The 24,240-nt window shown below is 39.4% G+C and overlaps 1 protein-coding gene across 5 annotated transcripts; it reads left to right on the top strand.

Annotated features, from left to right (window-relative positions):
- Window positions 1-1,303: 1,303 nt before the first annotated feature.
- Window positions 1,304-23,691, top strand: DET1 (DET1 partner of COP1 E3 ubiquitin ligase). 5 transcript variants are annotated; one of them, XM_063090502.1, is made up of 6 exons: window positions 1,779-2,073; window positions 7,110-7,216; window positions 7,352-8,202; window positions 10,966-11,153; window positions 19,675-19,866; window positions 23,051-23,691. In XM_063090502.1, exons 1-6 carry the CDS (start codon window positions 1,991-1,993, stop codon window positions 23,238-23,240), a joined length of 1,611 nt encoding a protein of 536 aa, XP_062946572.1. In that variant the 5' UTR covers window positions 1,779-1,990; the 3' UTR covers window positions 23,241-23,691. The 5 variants fall into 5 exon arrangements, with proteins under 5 accessions (XP_062946569.1, XP_062946570.1, XP_062946572.1 ...); XM_063090499.1 differs by lacking the exon at window positions 1,779-2,073 and adding an exon at window positions 1,304-1,390 and having other exon boundaries at window positions 7,110-8,202; XM_063090500.1 differs by lacking the exon at window positions 1,779-2,073 and adding an exon at window positions 1,586-1,675 and having other exon boundaries at window positions 7,110-8,202.
- The last annotated feature ends 549 nt before the right edge of the window (window positions 23,692-24,240 follow it).

Genomic DNA, 24,240 nt, shown 5'->3' with positions numbered 1-24,240 from the left:
TTTACAGAAGCCTCCTGACTTAAACAGAAACCCCTTTTGCTTCTGCTAGAACGCAGGTCTCCACCCCCATCCACATTAGCATAATGACTCTCCTTGATGGTATCAGCCAGCCCTTGGCAGTATATAAGCTCTACCACCCCCACACCTGGTGCTGTCCCCCATTTTCAGGGCAGCCCCGGGCTCCTGCCACTTTGAGCATGGCCCGGCAGATTCCTTTCCTTTAATAAAGCTTGAACGGTACTCTTGGCTCACTTTATTTCAAAGATAGAATAGAAAATAGGGCCGACCCTGTGGCTCACTCGGGAGAGTGCGGCGCTGGGAGCGCAGTGGAGCTCCCGCCTCAGGTTTGGATCCTATATAAGGATGGGGCCGGTGCGCTCACTGGCTGAGCACGGTGCGGAGGACACCAAGCCAAGGGTTGCGATCCCCTTACCAGTCACAAAAAGGAAAAGGAAAAAAAAAAAAGAAAAAGAAAGAAAGAAAGAAAATAAGACAAACTCCTGTTCTCACAGAGCTTACACTCCAGTGGTGGGAAGGAAAACAGAACAAAGAAACAAACCCAAACAACCCCCCCCCCACAATCATCCAGGTAAGATCACATAGTGATGAGTGCTATGAAGAAATACCGTGATGAGGGTGGAGTGAGAGCGGTCAGGGAAGCCCTTTGAAGAGGTAACATTTATCTGAAACCTGAATGATCCAAAGGAGGCTATTGCAGGAAAATTTGGGGGTAGGCTGTCCAGAAGGAGGACAAAGCAAAGGCTTTGAGGGAGAAATCAGCTTGTAAGAGATTAAATGAGATAACGTAAGTGAAAGGCAAGTAAAGATTATGGGATTAATTCAGTGCAACGAGTTTTTACTGTATGCCCACTACGTGCCAGAAACTATATTGGACAGTGAGTTCTGAGACTATAAATACAATCCCAGTCCTCAAGACGCTCACCATCTAGGAGAAGACAACAGACAGCCTATAGTTTCTCAGCTGATGAAATGGCGCATCTAACCAAGAGGTGAAAAATTAATTCTTATTCATGTTTTTTCCAATGGGCCCAGCAGGGGTAGAGACTTTTAAAGCAGGGGAGAGAGCACGGAATTGCCCAGGTTAGGGCGCCAGGTTACTTTTTCCTTCACAGCCACCAAGCCTCTATGGCATCGATCCCTCCTCCGGGCGCCAGGGTGCGCTAAACCATCACTCAGTGCCGGCTGGACTGCGCCGCGCTCTCCACTACTTCCCTTTTTGCTGCGTCTCCCTTCCGGTGGGTAGCGGAAGCGGGAGCCTGCAGCTGCGGGCGCCGGGGTCCCGGGCATGGCGGGGGCGGGGTCTAGGGAGGCGCGCAAGGAGCAGGCTGGGGCGTCCCTCGCTCCAGCCCTTTGAACCTGGATTCGACAGGTGAGGACTTCTCCTTTTTGGCGCAGCTCCAAGCCCGTCAGATCCTCCCCGAGAGGCTCCTCCCCGCATGACGCCGAGGCCCCCGCCCTCCCTCGGAATTCTCTTCCCATTCAGGCCCCTCCCCGAGCTCTTCTTTCCGGGGGCGCCCCCTTGGGCAAGTGTGCCCGCCCCCTCGCATCCTCTTTTCGTTCTGGAAGCCGTCACAAGGAATTGAGGGATATGTGCACCTTACCCGTGGGAAAACTGAGACCCATCAAGGGGAAAGGACTTGCTTAGTCCCACGCAGTGAGTTAGTGGCCCGATTCACCCAGGCCTTCTTCTTTCGTTCCGTACCGTACCAGACGCCTACCATGTGCCAGCCCCAGTGCTAGGCTCTGAAAATACCGAGGTCACCAAAGTAGACGTGGTTACCTCCTGTCTGGGGAGCAAAGTTTAGCGGGCGAGTTAGTCATTAAACACATAATCACGCAAATAAAAGTATAAATACAAATTGTGGCAATTCCTATGAAGACGACAAAAAATTATGGGGAGTCCTGTTTTAGATAAGGTGATCAGGGAATACTTCCTGAAGAAGGTGACACTTAAGCTGCAACTTAAGTTATGGCAAGGGCCAGGGGAAATACATCCCAGGCAGAGGGAACAGCCCCTGTGGACGCCCGAGTTAGCACAGAACTTGGCATGAGGTGGGTCCAGTGTTCAAGAAGGGAGGCTTACCATGTGTCAAGCACTGTGATGAGCTTAGAGAATATATAGTATCTGTGTATTGGTCCTTGGGAACTCACCATCTATAGTGAAAGTGTAGACATAAATAAAATACAAAGGCAAAGTTGCAAGCGTAGTAAGTACAATGAAGGATGGGTATGGTTAATATATTAGGATTTTGAGAAGACTTCCCTGAGGAAGTGATGTTTTTTTTTGTTTGTTTTGTTTTTTTAAAATAAAAAGATGACCGGTAAGGGGATCTTAACCCTTAACTTGGTGTTGTCAGCACCACGCTTTCCCAAGTGAGCTAACTGGCTGTCCCTATATAGGGATCCAAACCCTTGACTTGGTGTTAGGAGCACCACACTCTCCCAAGTGAGCCATGGGCTGGCCCTTAAGGTGATATCTGAAGTAATTAATTCAGCAAAGTGAGATGTACTTAACTTCTGTAAAGGGCCAGATAATAAATATTTTAGACTCGTGGGGTGTGTGTCCTTCGTCTCAACTACTCAACTCTGCCTTTGTAAAGTAAAAGCAGCCATAGCCTATAAGTAAATGATGAGGATAGCTGTGTTCCAGAGAAATTTTATTTACAAAAACAGGGAGGGGGGTTAGATTTTTCCTGAGGGCAGTAGTTTGCAGACTCTTGCTCTAGGTTAGATTAGTATACATTTTATATCCTTACGCAGTGCATATAATTCACATATATAATTGGAACAAAAGTTGTACAAAACAGTGCTTACCCTTACTGTATGTGATACAGTTTGGTATTTTCTATTTTATTGTATTTCATTTTTTAAAATGTAAGAATATCCATTAAATTGATTTCAAGGCCTCAATGAGTTGTGACTAGCAGTTTGAGAAACTTGATTTGCTAGTTATAGAGGTATTACATTTTTAACTTGACTAGATATTATACACTTATATAAGGCATTTGACATCTCTTTTAGAAGGAGACAGAATATAAATAAATAACTCGTTATGTGTATGTTTTTATTTCTAAAATACAGATTGGATCCAGTCACTCCCCTGCTTTCCAATCTGGCTCCACTCTACTTTTAAAGCCTTCTATCACTCACTCTGTGCTTCCCTTGCCTAACTACTTGGATTTATTGTTTCTCAAATGTGCCATGCTATGCTCTTTTCAAGTGTGTTTTTAAGGCTGCCCTTTTTCTGGAATGTTTCTCTTTTACTTTGCCTACAGAATTTTTTTATCCTTCAAGGCCCAATACAAATGTTGCTCTATTCATTCATTTAACATGTTTATGAGGTTTTACTGGTCCTTAGGCACTGTCCTAGGTGCTGGAGATACAGCAAGGAATTACACAAGGTCTCTGCTTTCTAGTATGGGGGACAGATACTAAGAAGGTAAACAGATAACTAATTTCAGAAAGTGATAAAGGCTATGAAGAAAATAAAACAGGGTGAAATGGTAGATTCATGTGGATGGAAAAGGCACTATAGGTGAGATGGTCAAGGAAAACTTCTGAAGAGTTGCTGTTTTAGTTGAGACTTGAATGACAAAACAGAGGCAGCTCTTTCATCACTTAAAAATATTTGTTCCACTTGTTTCTGGCCTCCATGGTTTCTGATGAGAAATCCACAGACATTTGAATTGTTCCATTATAGGTAATGCATTGTTTTTTATCTGGTTGCCTTCAAGATTTTTACTTTGTCTTTCAGTTTTTCCCAGTTTGACTGTGATATTTCTGGGCATGGATTTCTTTGGGTTTATCATATTTGGGGTTCTCTGAACTTCTTGAAACTGTGGTTTGTGTTTTTAGCCAAATTTGGGAAATTTTCAGCCATTATCTTTTCAAAAAATTTTTTAGCATTAACTCTTTCTTCTCTCCTTTTGGGACTCTTATGAGAAGGGTGTTAGACCTTTTGCTATTTTCCTTAGGTCCCTGAGTCTCTATTCAATTTTTTCAGTCTTTTTTTTTTTCTCTTTTGTTTAAATTGGATAATCTCCACTGATCTGTCTTCTAGGCGATTGTCTCTGTCCTCTGTTGACTCTTTTTTTTCCTGCTTTTGAGTCCATCCAGTGAGTTTTTTATTCTGATTATTGCTTTTCAGCTATAAACTTTCTATCTGGTTCTCTCAAAAATACCTTCTATTTCTTTGCTGTGACTTTCTGTTTTTCCATTCATTTCAAGCGTGTGATTGTTTATTGGAGTTTATTCCAATAGCTACTTTAAAATCTTTGTCAGAGAATTCCAATTTCTGTGGCATCTCAACATTGGTGTCAGTTGATTATGTTTTCTCAGTTGAGATTTTCCCTACTACTTCATTTGCTGAGTAATTTTGGATTGTTTCCTGGACATTTTGAATATTATGTTGAGGGACTATTGGTCTTGTTTAAATCCTATAGGGAATGTTGCTATTTCTGTGTTTGTAGGCAATCTACCTAATTAGCTTCAGGTGCAATTTGCAATCTTTCTACTATAGGGTACGGTTCCAACGTCAGATCAGTTTTCAAAGTCTTTGCAAGTGCTATTTGGATCTGTCCCATGTATATGACACTCAGTGGCTAGTCTGAGACCTAGGTGGTGATTTCTTTGTTAGTTTGGTTCTTAAAGCCTTTAGTATGATGATCTGGAACATATCCACATGTATGCAGCTTGGAGGCAAGCTTGGGAGTTCATAAACAACCTCATGGTATCACTTTTCTGAGCTTTTCCCTCTCTGTGATCTCACCAGTACCTTTTGGATCCTTGGGGGATCCCCTAGTGAAAAAGCTTGTGCTTTAGTTACTTGTCCCTGCCGGGCACTTACTCTGCAAACAGTAGGAGGACCAGAAGAGATAGTGGCAACATCATTGTCTGTTCAGTGGTACTTTCTGGTTAGCCTACTATTGTCCTCAAATACCTGTCCATGCATTCTGTTTAGGTTTTATAGCTGCATTCAGTGGGAGAGGGAAGGTGGAGTTTGCTTACTCTTGCTTACCTGGCAACAACTTTGTAGCTTAGTTTTCCATTGAATGCCATTGACTTCTATCGCCTGTGGCTTAACTTTGATTTGAATCAAGGTAGAATAAAACATTTGGAAACATTAATGTATATGTTGTATAATAGATGCCCCATAAATATTTTTAAGAATATTTTTATTATGATAAAAAATAGCATAAAATTTACTATTTTAACCATTTTTAAGCATAGAGTTCAGTAGTATTAAGTGTATTCACATTATTGTGAAACCGATCTCCAGAACTTTTTTTGTCTTGCAAACAAAAATGTTTAACCCATTAAACAGCAGCTTTCCTTTTCTTCTTCCCCCAGTCCCTGATAACTGCCATTCTGCTTTCTATTTCTATAAATTTGACTACTTTAGATCGTGGAATCTAAATATAGTGTTTGTCTTTTTTGTGATTGGCTCATTTGACTTAATATAAGGTCTTCAAGGTTTATCCATGTTGTAACATATGTCAGAATTTCCTTCCTTTTTAAGGCTGAATAGTATTTCATATATGTATATACCAGATTTTATCCATTCATCCGTCAATGGACATTTGGTTTGCTTCCATCTCTTGGCTACTTTGAGTGAACTACTGCTATGAATGTATGTACAAATATCTCTTTGCAATCCTGCTTTCATTTATTTTTGGTTTATACCCAGAAGTGGAGTTGCTGGATCATATGGTAGTTCTATTTTTAATTTCTGAAGGAACCTCCATACTGTTTGCCATTGCACGTGCACTGTTTTGCAATCCCACCAGCAGTGCACAAGGGCTCAACATTCTCTACATCCTCAATATTTGTTATTTTGTTTTTATTTATTTATTTATTTATTTTTATTTATATATATAAAGTCATCCTAATGGGTGAGAGATTATATCTAACTGTAGTTTTGATTTTTGGATTTTCATTTCTTTGGTGATTAGTGATGTTGAGTATCTTTTCATATGCTTGTTGGCCATTTGTATATCTTCTTTGGAGAAATGTCTATTCAAGTACTTTGTCCCTTTTTAAATTGCTTTTTATGATTTTATGTTGTTGAGTTGTAGGAGTTCTGGATATTAACTCCTTATCAGATATATGATTTGCAAATATTTTCTCCCATTCTGTAGGTTGTCTTTTAACTCTGTTGATAATGTCCTTTGATGTACAGAAGTTTTAAAGTTTGTTGTATTCCTACTTGTTTTTGTTGCCTATGCTTTTGTTGTTCTATCCAAGCAATCATTGCCAAGTCCGATATCATGTTCTTGTATTCAGGTCTTTAATACATTATGAGTTAAATTTTCTATACAGTGTGAGATAAAGATCTATTTTTTTTTCTTTCATTTTTTTCCATGTGGATATCCAGCTTTCCCAGGAGCACTTGTTGAAGAGACCATTCTTTCCCTATTGAGTGGTCTTGGCACCCTTGTCAAAGATCATTTGACCGTGCATGCAAGGGTTTATTTCTGGGCTCTCTACTATATTCAATTGGTGTATATCTGTCTTTATGCCAGTACCAAACTTTTTTGTTTACAGTGGCTTTGTAATATGTTTTGAAATCAGGAAGTGTGAGTCCTCCAACTTTGTTCTTTTTCAAATTTGTTTTGGCTATTGGGTTCTCTCAAGATTCCATATGAATTTTAGGATGAATTTTTCTAATTTTGCAAAAAGTGTTATTGGGATTTTGATAGGAGTTGCACTGAATCTGTAGATTGCTTTGAGTCATAAGGACATCTTAACAGCCCAATAAATATTTTTTGTTTGAATGACTGCACATTGAATGTGATTCTTGTACTGTTCAAATTTAATGCAGTTGTAGGTGTATTCTGTTGAACATTCCCAGTAACTGAGCATACTTGGAAGGTATTCCTAGGTTCTTCCCTCAAACCTGTTTCTAGAATCAGAAATGTCAGGACCACTTCCTGACTATAATCTAGGAAGGAGAAATGCCAGTCACTATCATCTTAGGAGCTCCTCCTGGTTTCAGAATGTAAAAAGAGATATCTGCTTGACTTGTATATATTTATGTTTTGGTAAACTTTGTTTTATTTTCTTGACTTCTACTTTACTTTTTCATGCAGAAATGTGATAATGGATCATCATGTTTCTACCATCAAACCTCGAAGAATCCAAAACCAAAATGTCATTCACCGCTTGGAACGCCGGCGGATCAGTTCAGGCAAGGCAGGTACCCACTGGCACCAGGTCCGAGTTTTCCACCAGAATGTCTTCCCCAACTTCACAGTTGTCAATGTTGAAAAGCCTCCTTGTTTCTTGCGTAAATTTTCACCTGATGGACGCTACTTTATTGCTTTTTCTTCAGACCAGACATCTCTTGAAATCTATGAGTATCAGGGCTGCCAGGCTGCAGAGGACCTACTGCAGGGATATGAGGGGGAGATCCTGTCAAATGGCAATGACCAGCGGTCAGTCAACATCCGGGGCCGGCTCTTTGAACGCTTTTTTGTTCTGCTACACATTACCAATGTAGCGGCTAACGGCGAGCACCTGAACAGGGAATGTAGCCTCTTCACTGATGACTGCCGGTGTGTCATTGTCGGCTCAGCTGCATACCTCCCAGATGAGCCTCACCCTCCTTTTTATGAGGTATACCGGAACAGTGAATCAGTGACTCCCAACCCACGGTCCCCTCTAGAGGACTATTCCCTCCACATCATTGACCTTCACACTGGCCGTTTATGTGATACACGTACATTCAAGTGTGATAAAGTGGTCCTGTCACACAACCAAGGGCTGTACTTGTACAAAAACATCCTGGCCATTTTGTCAGTACAGCAGCAGACCATCCATGTCTTCCAGGTGACTCCTGAAGGCACTTTTATTGATGTGCGGACCATTGGCCGCTTCTGCTATGAGGATGACCTGCTCACTGTGTCAGCTGTTTTCCCTGAGGTACAGCGGGACAGTCAGACAGGCATGGCCAATCCCTTTAGGGATCCTTTCATCAATTCCCTGAAACACCGGTTGCTGGTATACTTGTGGCGCCGGGCAGAACAGGATGGTAGTGCAATGGCCAAGAGGCGCTTCTTCCAGTATTTTGATCAACTGCGGCAGTTGCGCATGTGGAAAATGCAGCTCCTGGACGAAAATCATCTGTTCATCAAGTACACTAGTGAGGACGTGGTAACACTGCGGGTCACCGATCCATCACAGGTATGAGGTGAACTCTTCTGCCCTTTATCCTTCCAGTCTCCTTGGTGAAATGGGAAGGTTTCTTTGTTTGCCTATAGCCAACCTCTCAGAAACACACATTTTATGTAGCCTTGAATTTTTGCTATCCTAGGCCTCAAACTTAAAATCAACTCAATTTTTCTTTGTCCCTATGTATTTATCTGGACAAATGGAAGCTAAATCTCAAGTCATTGACATGTAGGTAGTCAAATCTGTGATTATTATCCTAATTCTTTTGCAGAGCATTTTTAGTGCCCTTGAGATGGAAGCACAAGTGCTACAAGGTCAGGGTTTGGACTACCTGTGGATAATCCTGCCTTGATTTTGTAAGACTGTGCTTATTGGTCTGGCTGCTTTAGTTTTGACAATGAAAACAAGCATACCGCACAAAAAAGAAAATCCTCTAAAAATCTAACTTTACTTTCCTGTGTAAATGATTAATGTAATTTGCTTCTCCATAAAGTCTAATTTTAAGGTAACTAATAGGTGAGTTCATTTGACAGAGTTAAGTCTTGTGATTTTACCCTGAACTTGTCCACGTGCTGAAACATAGGTTGTAAAGCAGTGAAAAAGTCAAAAGGAAGCCAAGATTAATGATCCACTAGGAGAATCATCAGGACTGCAGATCCTAAGGGTTTTTCATTTTAGGTGAAAGATGCTGGTGGTGGGAGAGACATTTCTCAAAAGGAGTAGGCCAGTATAAAGAGCACAAAAACTGCTCAGACTCTTGGGTTGAAATGCCCTGCTGAAATTCAGGGTAATTTGGGCATTTGTCTTTGAGAAGTTCTTTACTTTGACATGACCAAGTAAAAGACCTACTTTTTTTGTACCTTTGCCCACACTCCCCATTTTCCTGTTTCCATATTGTCTCCTTAGATACTAGTTTGGAAATTCAGAACAGCCTGCAAAATAGTAAACCATGAAGTCAGTTGAGTCTGGTATCTCTTACTGACCTGCAGCTTATTCTATCATTAAGAGGAATTGTAAGGGCATCGTCTCTTAAGACCTCACCAGCCACCTGTGGTAAAATATCTACTAGCATGTTTCTTTTGAATCATAGCCTGTGTATTCTTAAAAAAGGGGGAGTAATATGGTTAGAGATAATTTTTCTAGTTTCTTTTTCTTCCCCATCAATGATGAAATCACCTATTGAGCCATCAGGGGTGTTCATCTGTGCATCATGGGAGATTGGTGGTGAAGTCCTTGACTTTTCAACCCCCCTAACCTTTATTTCCCAGTCTGTCCTGGAGGGAAGGCTAGTAAATGTTTGTGTAATTCTATATTCACATAATTATGAGAGATCCTCGTAAAGCCCTGATATGATCAAAGTGTTATCCAGAAAGGACACGAGTCAGTCTTTTATTTAGGTTTGAGCTATAATTACCTTTTTATTTTGGAGGGGACAAGTTATCTGTGATTGCTGCATTTGAGATTATCCTTTTTTCCTTTGCGAAAGGTTTTTTCCCTAGTAGCTATAATTAACTGTAGCTAGAAATATTACTAGGGCTCTATCCTTTGCTTACAGAGTTTGTAACTCTAAACTCAGTCTTCCTACCCTGGATGTCCTCCTCACTCCTCCCCCAATTTAATTTGATAGCTTCCAATAAGATTAATGACTCAAAAGTGCATCCAGACAAAAAGCCTTGGTAATATTATGGGTATTATTCTCAAGTTACACCCAGCCTCTTGAATTTACAGCCAAATTTAATTTCCAGGTGACCGCCAAAGCCATGTAACATAAGCTCTGGGAACAACTAATTACGAGTAAAAAAGGTGGGCCAAATGGTTCCAGAAATTGGTAATGGAGATTTAAACGCAATCATAGGAGGTGAAATACTAATCCTAGTGTTCTGAAAACTTCTAGAGTCCCTTTGGAAGCTCATAGATTAACTCACACTGCTGTGTTCACTGTGACAAGAACTAGAGGTTTCTAGAGCTTCCCTGTTAGGCAGAGCAGAACACTGGAGGTTTAAAGGAAGAGGGCTGATCACCTCGGGGCCCATTCAGAAAAAGCAGTAACTCTGCCACCTATAGCATGAGAATACTTTTCAGGTTCTCCCTCTGATCTTAATTGCTACAAACCTCAAATGTGTTTTACAAATGCCTTTGGCTGAAAGAACACTTATGAAGAAAGAAATGGAAAATGCCTCTCTGATTTTTCATTTGTCCAGCAGCAGTACCCTCCTTGGAAACAACTTGCCTGAGCAGTTTTAGAACACAGTGTACTTCAGGCATCTCTCTGCATGTTAGAAATATCAAGAGGGAAAAATAAATGCCCATAAATTGAACTTTCAACTGTACACATACAAGAGAAAATAATTTGCCAACAGGCAGCCCCAGGTTGCAAGTCACTTTCTCAGCAGGAAAGAAAATTAAATCTGGCATTTAAAAAAAGTGTTTTTTTATCTCGGGGTAGGTTGGGGAGCAAGTAGGAAATAAACACTTGGAAGGAAAAATATTGAATTTGCACAGTTTGAAATGAAAGATTGAAAATCTTTTTATACATATATGCTGGGCAACTTGGTAATTCTAGAAGGACAGATAAAGTGGGAAATCTGGCAACATTGAGGCTCTTGGTTGATAAAGCCCACTGATGCCTCCTCCTTTCCCAAAACCACTTGCAGCCATTCTGAAGTGGTTAAAGCTGAGGAGTTCACTTGTTTTACATGAGTGGCTTGAATTTTCAGCTAAGTGATAAATTTCCTAGACATGGCATTATACTCAGCTGTCCCTCTTCTTCTGCAGGCATCTTTCTTTGTAGTGTACAATATGGTGACAACAGAAGTGATTGCTGTGTTTGAGAATACGTCAGATGAGCTTTTGGAGCTTTTTGAGAACTTCTGTGACTTGTTTCGTAATGCTACCCTGCACAGTGAAGTCCAGTTTCCCTGCTCAGCATCTAGCAACAATTTTGCAAGGCAGATCCAGCGCCGGTAAGCTGTTCCACAGGGCTTAACTGGCTTAATTTTTCTTTAGAAAAATTGTTGGTGTTAGGCCAATAGCCATTTCCTCTAGGAAACCTTCTCTCATTCTCTCGGTCTACCCGCCCTTGGTTAGGTCTGCCTGTTGTAACCCCTTGTGTCATTCTGAACTTCTCCTTTCTCTCAGCACCTGTGGAATTATTTGTACATTGTCTATAATTCTTCCTAGACTGTATGTGAGTTGCAGAAAGTTGTGTGTCTTTATTCCTATACCTTCAGTGGTGCACTGTCAAGCACTTAAATATTTATTGACTGAATGATTAAAGAAATCATTTTAGAACTTTTGGTTAAACGTGGTGTGTTGAACACATGTATTTATCTCTGCTCCATCCCTAAACTCCACTAAAATAACAATAAAGGAATAAGATAGAAACTTATTTATTTTTTAAAAAATTTTACTTCTCAATGTACATTGTAGTTGATTTTCATGCCCTTTTACCCATTCCTTTCCACCCCCTCATCATATCTGTTCACTCGACTTAAATAGTTCAAGGAATTTTTGTGGTTATTCTGTCTTCTTCCTTCCCACACCCTTGATTTGTTTGTGTGTTTATTTATTTTTAGCTCCCACAAATAAGTGAGAACATGTGGTAATTCTCTTTCTGTGCCTGACTTGTTTTGCTTAATATAATTTTCTCTAAGTCCATCCATGTTGTTGCGAATGGTAGTATTTCATTTTTTTTTTTTAATAGCAGAGTAGTATTCCATTGTGTAGATATACCACAGTTTCCTTATCCAGTCATCAGATGATGGACATTTGGGCTGGTTCCAACTCTTGGCTATTGTAAATAGAGCTGCAAAGAGAATAGAGAGGAGATGGTTGGAGACAGAGTATATCAACAAAGTTTTGGAAGCTGAAAAGCCAATGAATGAGTGATAACTGACTTAACATACTTCAGAAAGCAAAAACTTAAGGCTGCAGAGCTTAGTCATCAGGAAAGAAGCCTTCCTTACACTAGAGAACTCTGGAAAGGGTCAGGAAGTTGGAGGCCCAGGGTACCTCTGAAGGTACCTGTGAGGTAGACTGAAATGAGGATTGGTGAAGTTCTTAAAAGGAGCAGTCAGACCCTCTCGATCCCTTCCTTAGGCCTACACAGCCAAATGACTATTTCTTCTCCACTTCTGCAAAAGGCTGGAAGGAAGTTTATTCTCTGGACAAATTGAACCACACAGGCTCTGGTCTCAGGTTTATCAGATATAGCTGAGAACAGGGATGAGACATGTTATGCTAAAAGGAAGAATTAAGTGAAAGGTGACATACCAAAGGGAAAAGACTCCTGTCCGCCTTCCCAGATATGGCATCCAGACTTATACTCCCCAGGCAGTAGATTAGAGGTTTTTCTCTAGGGAAACTGACCAACCCAGAGAAGAGACTTCTAGGTGTTGAGTTGGAGTTCTTTCACGAAACACCTAGGTTACCCTAAATTGATACCCACCAGTCAGCAAGGTCCTTCTGTGAACCAGAGCTTCTAATAACTATCTTACTATCTTATTATGAAATGAATGGTTCCTTTGGGCCAATAACCCAAACTAAATCCTACTCTAGTCAGACAATGCCTCATCAGATTTCACATACCTAGATCGTTCCCCTAACCTTAGCCAGTTATGGAAAATATTTGCTGTAGGTCTCAAGACAGATCATATCATAGTGAGTGAATGAATCAGAATAAGCATTACTGCCACTGGGAACAATGAGCAAAGCAGATATCTTAATTTAGTGGCATTGTATTTATATAAAAGGACAGTTCTCTATTGGAAGTAGATGGGTATCGATTTTCAGACAACTGATTTGCCTTTTCTTTTTTCTCTGGTTTATACAAATCACCTTTATCAGCATCTCTATTCAGTACAGAAGGATTTTTGGAAGCAGAACATGGGTCAGATTTTGCTTTTTCATTTTGGAATGATTGTTTCCTTTTACAATTAACTTTAAAATTAAGCAGATCACTAACAAACAACAAAAGGTGGGCATACACGGTCAAAACTCAAAGAAGTTACAAGAAGGTGACTTGAAAGCAGGGATTTTTGTCTGTTATATTCACTGCAATATGCAGAACACCTGGCTAGTGTATGTCACTTGTGAGGAGCTCATTAGGTATTTGTTGAATGAGTGAAGTCATCCAGGAATTAGAGGAAACTGTGTTTTCTGAAAATATTTCAGAATGTATCTGGAATTAAGCAAAATTGCAGGAAGCCCCATGAAGAGAAAATACAAGTTGAAGAGAAAGGTTGTACATTCCAGCTCAGTAATCTTCAAAGTGTTGCTTCATACCACCAACAAATTTTGAAATACTGTAGATATCCTCACATATTTTTAATTTGGTCTCTAAGTTTTTTTTACTATAAATACTAAATTTAAGTAGTTGTAAGGGATGCTATTTGCAGTGTACATTAAACATCAACATTTAAAAATAAAATTATTACAAAACTTTTAAATTTAGCCAAAGGAATCTAAATGCCATAGTAATTTGGTATTCAAATATTTGATATAAAAATTACAGAGCAAATTATTCCCATAATATTGGAAATTTTACACTGTTTCTTCTTATCCTCAAATTCATGTATCTATTCCATCTCCTCCACTGAATGGTATCTTAATATAATATACTTTGTTATATTATATCACTGTATCGTACTTTGCTGCATTGAAAATATCACATATGAGGATGCTTCAAAAAGTTCATGGAAAGATTTGTATTATCTTTCAATTCTATTTTTCCATAATTTTTTGAAGTACTCTCATATTTAGAAATTGAAACTAAATTTTGTGTGACCACATGGCTCCAAATGCTAAATTTTATAGTAATCTTTTCCCAGTAATCTTTGGTAAAAATAAGTGAAAACTTGTCCCTCAAGGGTCAGAATAAATGTTTAAGAAAAAAATGGACACCAAGGATCATGAGTCATTTAAGGAAAGCCTGTATCTTAAAAGATAGAGACCAAAAGAAAACAAACAGAATAAGGAATATAGAATGAGGAAATAATATTACATTCAGTGAAATGAAGGTATAAAAACAGGAACATTCCTGGAACAATGAGACGCTCTTGGAAATTAAAAATTTTTTATTTATGGTTAAGGAACTCTCCAAGAAAGTAGAATAAAAAGATAAGAGAAAGGGCCGACCCCCTGGCTCATTCGGGAGAGTGCGGTGCTGGGAGCGCAGTGGCGCTGGGGGTGCTGAGGCCGCGGGTTTGGATCCTATATAGGGGATGGCTGGTGCGCTCACTGGCTGAGCACGGTACAGGCGACACCAAGCCAAGGGTTACTATCCCCTTACTGGTCACACACACACACACACACACACACACACACACACACACACAAAAAAAGATAAGAGAAAGAAAATGGAAGAGAAACAGTTAAAAAAAAAAAAGAAAAAGGAATTAGAGATCCAGTATCTGGATAATTCCAGAAGGAGCAATAGGGAAAATGGAGTTTCCCCTATTGAGGAAGGAATAATATGAGGGTAGTTTTCCAATATTGAAGGACATAAAGGTGCAGATTGGCAGGACCATCCAGTGGTGTGCTGGAGCTGGCACATACTGGTTCATGAGAGCTGATTGTTAAACTTGCAGGAATTTTTGCTATTTCCTATTTATTTTACTATTATTTATGCTTTTGAGGTTATTTGTATATATTTTATCCATAAAGTAAAAATCTTTGTGTATGATGTTGTGCTACTGCTCATTACTTGACAACTCCATGTTCAGTGATGTCACAGTGAAATTGAAATTGGTCACAGCAGAAAGATTTACACCACAGAAATTGAGAAGCACTACAAATCATGGCTTTTTTCCCCCAAGAGAAAAATTAAACCTTTACCAGCATACCACTGGATCCATCAAGTACCCGGTACTGTCAATGAAAAGGACCCACACTGAGGCATATCATTACAAAATTTTGGAATATTGGAGATGAAGAAGAAATTGTAAAAGCTTTCAGAAAGAACATACATTTCACATGTAAAAAAAATAAATCCTCAGAATGGCATCAGACATCAGTAATAACACTAAAAGCTTGAAGCCATTAAAATTATTCCCTGAGAATTCTAGGAAAAAGGTGATTTACAATCTAGAATTTTATATCCAAATAATAGGGTTGAACAAAGACATTTTAGATCTGTGAAGTCTCAAAAAATTACCTTCAGTGTATCTTTTCTAAGGAAGACTTTGAAAGATGTACTTCCCCAATAATTCACAAAAGAATGGTATGCAGGAAATAGAGAGTCTGATGCTGGACAGAGGCAAAGAGAATTCTGAGAATGATGATAAGGGAAGTTGCAGGATGACAGTCCACCAGTCAGACCAGATGGAACAGCAGGGTGGAGGATTTTAAGACGGGTGTATCCAAGGAAAAAATAAAATTGTTAGAATATCTGGTGGGTTTAAGTGTATTAAGAAGAGATTGTCAGTTTGATTCTAGTAGGGTTGTTAGCATAGACTCACTGAGAAGGTGATACTTGAACAAATCTTTTGAAGGAGATCAGGGAGCGAGCCATGTGGTTATCAGGAAGAACTATATACCAGGCAAAGGGAATAGCAAATCTAACAGTCCTGAGGTGGGTCTGATGCATTTGAGGGACACCAGGGTGGCCGGATTAGAGTGAGCAAGGGCAGAGTAGTTGGAGATAGGGTCAGAAACTAGATCTGGGGGGCCAGATACATAGGGGCATTCTACAGCTCTGGCTTTAGCTGTAGATGAGATAGGTTGTGTAGTGCTTGAGTGGAGGAATGACATAGTCTCACTTATGTTTTAACACGGTCACTTTGGCTGCTATGTTCAGAATGCAGGGGGGTAGGGTGGAAGCAGGGACATCAGTTATGAGACTGTTGCAATGATCTAGTAAATAAAATGATTGCATTCTGTTTCCTGCCGCCAGGATTTAAGTTCTTTTTGTTCACTGATATATCCTAAGCACCTGGAAGAGTGCTTGGCACATACTAGGTCCTCTGTAATTATTTGCTGGTTAACAGCATTGGCTTGGATCAGGGTTGTAGCATTGGGGCTAGTAAGTAATTGTATTCTCAATGTATTTTGAAGGTAAAGTCCAATAGATCAGTGGAGGATGGGATATGGGCTATGAAAAGGCAAAGTCAAAAATAATTCTAATGTTTTTGGCTTAATCGACTTGGAGAGAGTTGCCACCAAACTGTGATGGTGAAGCCTATGGGTAGAGCAGGTTTGGGGAGAAGATGAGAAGTAAGTGGAGGGGTCTAGTCATTTCTTAGAGAGGAAGGAGTGTTACTGTGTCAGAACCGCTTGGCAGATCAAGTACAACGGGGACTGATAATTAACTACTGGAGTTAGCAACATAGAGATCTTGGTGACCTTGACAAGAGTAGTTTCAGAGAGATGAGGGTGAAAGCCTGGTTGGGATGGGTTTAAGAAAGAATGTGAGGAAAAAAGTTGGACAGTATGAAAAAATGTTTTGAGGAGTTCTGTTGTAAAGGGGAGTTGAAAAGTGATGCATTAGCTGGAGGGTTAAGTGATGTTAAGTTTTTATTTTTGTTGTTTTTTAAATGGGAGGGAAAAAGGGCATGTTTGTATGCAGATGGGACTGATCCTATAGCGAAGGGGGAAACTGATGGTTTAGGAAATGGGGGAAGAATTGCTTAAATATTGAGAGGGGATAGGATCTAGTGCACAAGTGAAGGGATTGGCCTTAGATGGGAGCATGTACAGTTACACAGATATGATGGGAGCTATAATGTTCCCTTCTGCTTGCTTCTTTTTGTCAGTAACAAAGTAAGCAACGCCAGTAACTGAGTGAGCGTGAAGGAGGGGGATGAAATAGTCATGGAAGAGAATAGGAGTCTGGCTGGACTATGGAAATATAGCACGAGTGCCTTGCAACATTAAGGCCCATGTGAAGTTCATGGTCATAAGTTTAAAGTGAGCATTAGTGTATGTTTTTCTCCAGCAATGGAGAAAACTTAGTGGATAGAGGCATAGAATAGGTAGAGTTGGGTTTAACTAGAGTTGTATGTAGTTTTTCCAAGCAAGTACCACAAAGCAAGAGAGTTCGGGGTTTTTGAGAATGAGTGCAGTGGAGTGATTTTAATGATTGACTGTGGAATGTAAGCTGGTTAAGGAAGGAAGGGAGGATGTGATAAGGGTGTAGGATGGCAAAAAGTTGGTGTATTCAGTGGACTGTAGGTCCCGTGGGGGTTGAAGGGTTTTTGAAGATTGCAGAGGGGTTGCAGTCGTTGGAAATGGTGAGGTTGAGGGTGTGACCATGGGAATGAATGCCTGAGGTAGAAAGGAGGTCAAGTAATTAGGAGCACGTGGTGTTAGAAGGATCATCTCTGAGAATTTTGAAATCACCAAGAATGAACAGAGGTGTAGTTAGACAGAATGACATTGAGCCTGGAGCTTAAGTGGTGAAGACATTAGAGTGACTACTTCATCTTTTAGTTAGTGGGGAGCGTGGAGAGTTGAGGTTGTGGGTGCTGCTGAGAAAGAGCAACTGCTTCAACCTGTAGATTGTCATAGATGCTTTGTTTGTGAGCATCACAAAGCTGTGAGCCAGCACCCATTATTTTACCTTTTGAAGCCAGTGAGCTAGGCAGGGTTAGGGTGTACATTATGAGATTGTACTAGATCTTTGCTGAAAATGGAGCCCAGGATCTTCAATTCCAGCTCAAATGAAAGGGAAAAAATAAGTTCTGTTTGGCCCAAGGTTTAATTTTATGATTCATACTTAGGCTATGAAAATGACTGTCAAGAGGAGTAATGGAAAAGCAGTGTTGATAGCTAGGCTTCCTTCTGGGGGAAGTGAAAGTGTTCATGTCCATCTAGCACCACAGGTTAGTAGTGAAAGCAAAACTCAAATCCCATCTGTCTTTGTCCATTTTGTGCTGCTGTAACAGAATACCACAGACAGGGTAATTTATAATGAACAGAAATTTACTGGCTCACAATTGTGGAGGCTGGGAAGTCCAATATCAGGGTGCCAGCATCTGGTGAGGGCTTTCTTGCTGGGTCATCCCATGGCAGAAGGCAGAAAGACCAAGGGAGGGCAACAGGGGGCCTAACTAGCCCTTTTGTAAGGGTACTGATCCCACCTATGCAGGTGGAGCTTTCATGGCCTAATCACCTCTTAAACATCCTACCTCTTAATACTGTTACAAAGGCAATTAAATTTCTTTTTTCGGCAGCTGGCCGGTTAGGGGATCTCAACCCTTGATCTTGGTGTTATCAGTGGCAATTAAATTTTGTCATGCGTTTTGGAGGGAACACATACTAAAATCACAGCTTCATCTAATCAATCTTTCTGGTTTCATTAAAGTTAGGAACATTTAAGCTTTTATTCCATTAATTTCAGAGATGAGATGTTATATCATAGTTTTGCCCCAAATTAAAAAAAATTTTATTTATTTCCCCTTGCTTGTCAAACCATGTGATATGCTTTGATATAGAAATTTTAAAAAGTACGTACTGATAGACAATTGATGTTTTTTCTAAGAAACTATAGGAAAGCGAAAAAAAAAAAATCCAAAATGTCATTACACAGACACAGCTATTAACATTTTGATGTATTTCTGCCAGTCTTTTTCTTTTAGGCATAAGTTTTTGTTTTCTTTGTGTTTTTAACCTTATTATATAGATAGTACTGTAGTCTACTTCATTTACTCACCATTATGATATACATTTTCCCTGTTACCATATAACCTTTATAACCTTTGAATAGATTACCATTAGGGTTTTAATTTTTCCTTTAGTTTTTCATTGTCATAAACGATGCTGTATTTAATGTGCACAGAGATTTTTCTGCATGTAGGAGTGCTTCCTTAGTGTAAATTTCCAGAAGAATGGAAATACTTGGTCAAAGAGTATTAAATTTAGTATTCATTACAAAAATGAGAAATAATCGCTCCATTATTATTATTTTCAAAGATAAGTCAGATATGTGGCTCTGTGTTACTATTTTTCTAGATAGCAGTGTTTCTGCAGGAGTATAGGTAGCTATTTCCCAAACTTTATTTAAACAAAGAATGAATAATTTGTCAATAGGTTTGGCAGATGTTGGCTTATAACTGATCCCAGGAAGAGTTAGAGAGAGGCTGCTTTTGTGCAGGATTCTCTTTGTAACTCCTTCCTAATTTAATCTAAGGCTATTATATGGGGCAAATAAGTTCTGATTTTTTTCCCCTAGTTGAGCTGTTATCAAAAAAGTAGAAATAGTTGTCATAGACTAATTATATTCATTTTAAACTTGTTTGTAGAGTCTTGTTTCACTTTTCTAAAGTAATTTAATGTTCCCGCTTTCTAATTCTGTTTTCTGCTTTTTAAGGGTATTTGTAGCTAACCAGACTTATGATGTGCAACAGAGGTTCTGTTTTCATTTAGTATCTAGGGTTTACTTTTTATTTACAGAATGAGTTGTTTTTAGACGTACATTTATCTATTTAAAATCCAAGGGAGCTTTGTGTGCCCACCAACAAAGCCTTCCTCACTGGTGCTTTATTTTAGGTTCAAAGACACTATTATAAATGCCAAGTATGGAGGACACACAGAAGCAGTACGCCGGCTGCTGGGTCAGCTCCCCATCAGTGCCCAGTCTTACAGTGGTAGCCCCTACCTGGATTTGTCTCTCTTCAGCTATGATGACAAGTGGGTGTCAGTCATGGAGCGGCCCAAGACTTGTGGCGACCATCCTATCAGGTACAGTGTCACTGCTACAGCTACGAACTACTCAAGGGTTGAAAACGTCCTGCTGTCTCTTTCTCTTCTCATTTTCTTTCTTCTTCACATTATTAATTTGTGACTGTCTCCACTTGAACTAATGGGTTGGACTGAAAGGGCAGGCTGTTTCTGTAATGTGGTGAGTGCTTCATTTAGATAATAGTCTCATAAATTAACTGCTCCTACTCTTTGCTTCTCATCAGAACATTGAATTCAGATAAGTGTTGTCTCCTTTTAAAGTTATCTAGGGAAGGAAACCATACTTTTCCATTTAATAATCTAATACCTTTCCATAATGGTTTTTATAGTTGAGAGCTTATTATTACATGTAACTCAAGTTATTCTTATCCCCAATGTTATCTAGTCGAAAAGATAGCAGAGACAATTTGGGAAATAGGCAGGTTTAGGAGAAACTCATGCTTCCTCACTTGGAGGAATTTTGGAATGTAGACTACTGTGTAATCGCTGGAACCTTGACTCTAACCGCTTACAAGCAATCCCTCCCTCACAGTTCAGTTAACAGACCCACCTGTCTCTTCACATCTGGAGCCTGTGCTGTTCTGTGTGCTGTTATAGGTATTAAGGAGAAGAACTGGCACCTCTGTCACTACTGGGGTTACCTCAAAGAGAATGTGTTCCTAGAGCCCTGAGGTCTTTTTTAGATCTTTATAGTAGATATCTTTCATCATCCAGCTTCATCGTATAAATGGGCCTGTGTAACATATTCTGTACGATTAATAACCATTTATAATAATTCTTTTGGGAAATTGCAGTCAAGTTCCAAAAACCAATTAAACAAATTTTTTTATCATGGAAAGTTTTAAATATACAAAAAGTAGAAGAGTATAAGGAACCTCCATGTACTCATCACCCACCTCAACAATTATCATCTATGGGCCAGTCTTGTTTCATCTATATCCTCTTCCACCTCTTCTTCCTCCCCTCCCCACTGCTCCCTGGGATATTTTGAAGTAAATCCCAGTTATCCTAGCATTTTACCCATAAATATTGCAGTATGAATTTCTTTTTTTTTAAATTGGTTATGAATGTTCACGGGGTACAAGCTGATTTTTACCACTATACCCAAGAAGTACGAATTTCTAAAAGATGAATACTTCAAAAAAATACCTCAATACAATTATCTCTTCTTAGGAAAATTAACGAAAATTTATTAATACCACCTAATTTCACATTTCTTTATTGTCTTGGAAATATTCTTTTACAGTTTGAATCAGGATCTAAATAAGGTTCATGCATCGCATTTGGTCACTGTTCCCTTCAGTCTTTTTTATTCTATTGGTTCTACTTCCCTGTTTTATTTTCCTTGCAGTGAAATTGTTGAAGAAGCCAGGTGTTGGTCCTTGGCATTCCCCACATTCTAGATTTTGCTCATTGCATCCCTGTGGTGGTATTTACTGTATTTCTCATTCCCCCATTTTCTGTAAACTGGTAGTTAGATTTAGAAGTTTGTACAATGCAGTTTAAATTACAAGTGCTTTGTGTGTTGGGGACTATGTGGGTAAGGGTAATGTGCCTTTTACACATAAAAGCGTATAATGGGCCTCATTTGATACAGTCAAGTAGCACGAGATACGTTTCTCTCCTTTCTGACTTCCCTGCCTTTCTAATATGAAAAGATGAACCTAAAACAAATGTGGAAATGCCATTGTCCCTGACTTAAGCAGTTTTTTCTTATAATTCTTATTTATATTTTTAATTTAAAATGAAAAATGTAAGGATATTAAAGGCATTTGAAGAGGTAATGCCATTACTCTAATACCTTTATTAAATATTCCAATCTAGTGTTTGTCAATATGCATGTTTACATTTACACAGTTGTAATCATGGTAAGCATCATATTTTGTAGTCTGCTTTTATTTTACAAACATTTTCCCTCTTGTTTCACAGTCCTCACAATTACAGCCCTAATAATGGCATATTATTCCATCAAGTAGATGTACCATAATTTATTCAATCATTCTCTTATTACTGAGCTTTTATTCTCTTTCTGTGATTCTTTAGAGTGGTAGCCTTCTTTATTCATGTCACAATTTACTTCATTTAAATTAAATTCTGTGGATATAAATTCTTAGAAGCGGGATTATTGAGTCCAAAGGTGTGAATATCTGTATGTCTGCTTACATATTTGCTTTCCAAGAGGGCTTATCAATTATAGAGTTCTTTAATTCAGGCCTCTTAATTTTCTAGAACTTCCTGATTCAGCGCCCACTCTGCTAATCATCTCTAGTTCCCAAAACCAGAGGTCATTTATTTTGCATATGGGAAAAGATATTTAAGTACTGGGATGGATGGAAGCATCTTTAGTCTATTGTATAAGATGAAAAATTCAAAACTACTTAGTATTTTGTTTCTGTGTATGAAAAAGAAGAACTTTTTAAAAGAATTTATTTTTAAAAATGAAGGACTCAAAGATGGGCCTAGATCTACACTGTGCTATATAGCAGCCACTAACCACATGTGACTATTGAGCACTTAAAATGTGGCTAATTGACAAGTTGGGATGTGCTCAAGTGTCAAGTACACACCAGATTTCAAAGTTGTAGTACAAAAAAATGTGAAATATTTCACTAATATTTTTTATATTGATTATAGGTTGCAATGATAATATTTTGAATATATTGGATTAGATATATTATTAAAATTAATTTCACTTTATAAAAAAAATTTATTTATTTTTTTCCCTATATAGGGATCCGAACCCATGGCCTTGGTATTATCAGCACCACACTCTCCCAAGTGAGCCACAGGCTGGCCCATTTTTTTAAAAAAATTTTTAAAAAATGTGGCTATCTGAAAAATTTAAATTATACATGTGGCTTCCATTTGTGGCTTGCATGTTAGTCTGGCACTGAGCTAGACAGAGGCAGGGGCTTCTGGAAGCAGGGAGGTTTTAACTAAGGGTCATCTTGAGAAAGAGAAATGACCAATGACTCAGGACAGCATAGTAGAATTCATAATCACTCTGCCCCTAAAATGTTCTGATTGGACCAAGATGATTTTAAAGTTCTGACAAGCTGAGTCTCATGTAACAGATTTCACCAATAAGATAAAATATATAGTTGCTACATTCCCCTGCTATCTAGATTTCAGTTTGTTGGTGAATATCAATACTGTCCTCTCTCTCTCTCCTTGTTCTGTTTAGGTTCTATGCCCGGGACTCTGGCCTGCTCAAGTTTGAGATCCAGGCAGGCTTACTGGGCCGCCCCATCAACCACACAGTACGACGCCTTGTTGCCTTCACCTTTCACCCTTTTGAGCCTTTTGCTATTTCCGTGCAGAGGACTAATGCTGAGTATGTTGTCAACTTCCATATGCGACACTGCTGCACGTAGGTGCCGCACCAAAGCTAGATTATCCAGTCTTCCAAGACTTTGCCCCCTTCTTTTCTCAGTGGACTCTAAAGCAGAAGCTCCTGACTACCAGCTTTGTTGGTTCCAGGCTGATATACCTCACCAGGGAGAGAGCCAGAGAAAGGAGCAAGGGTGGCTCAACCTAATGGAATTGTTTATTGTATACAGTACTAATACTGTAGGACTGACGGATTTAAAGTCCTCTTGCCTTTTCCATGTGGGAAATGCCCAGCATTAAGTCCACTTAATTTTTGTTTTCCTTTGCATTTTATTGCTGTGGAGATGAAAGCATTACACCCTTACCCCTTTATGTCACTGCTTTGGCATTATGGTATGCAGCCCAAACCAGGTTAATCTTATTTACTCCTGAGAACTATGTACTTCCTTTCCACTTAGCCAACAAGCAAGGCTATCTTTATAAGAAGAAAAAAATAAAGCCTTGATATTTTCTTACTTAAATATATCTTGTTTGATGACTGCCTTATATTCCTATTGAACCAAATGCTTTTCAAGTACTTGGGTTCCAGGAAGGACTGAGACAGAGACCAGAGGCCGTGGATGCGGCAGCTGCTCCTGGGAGAACTAAGTGGTGAGTGCAAAGCATGGGAGGCAGTAATCTGCCGGGATGATTTCCTTCCCTAGGGTTTTCTCCTGGTAATTGTTGCAGCTGGAGGAACTGGGTGTAATTGCACATTCTCATGTGGAAACATGCTCCTGTCTGTACCATCTGTGTCATGCAGGTGGAAGAGTGAGCAGCTCTCGTTTGCTGTAGCAGAAACAAACACTGTGTAGCACGTACTGTCATTTGGGTAGTGGGAGCTGGCAAGCTTCAGGTGTCCCTAAAGAGATGAGACTGGCTGTTCCTGGATGGCCGAGCTGTCACAACCATCCTGCAAACACCTGCCAGCCCTAGCCCGCATCCTTCTGTCACATTCTCAACTAGTTCCTTCCAGAGGGCTTGTCAGACTGTTTATGTTTCATC

This window comes from Cynocephalus volans, chromosome 3 (genome assembly GCF_027409185.1).
Source record: "Cynocephalus volans isolate mCynVol1 chromosome 3, mCynVol1.pri, whole genome shotgun sequence".
Classification (NCBI taxonomy): Eukaryota; Metazoa; Chordata; class Mammalia; order Dermoptera; family Cynocephalidae; genus Cynocephalus; species Cynocephalus volans.
This window is presented reverse-complemented; position numbering and strand designations above follow the sequence as displayed.

Coding starts and splice junctions, on each gene's coding strand:
- DET1 (XM_063090498.1), top strand. CDS start 1,991: ATGGCAAGGGCCAGGGGAAATACATCCCAGGCAGAGGGAACAGCCCCT. Junction 2,074..7,109: donor AGCACAGAACTTGGCATGAG/GTGGGTCCAGTG, acceptor TTTTTCATGCAG/AAATGTGATAATGGATCATC. Junction 11,154..19,674: donor GCAAGGCAGATCCAGCGCCG/GTAAGCTGTTCC, acceptor GCTTTATTTTAG/GTTCAAAGACACTATTATAA.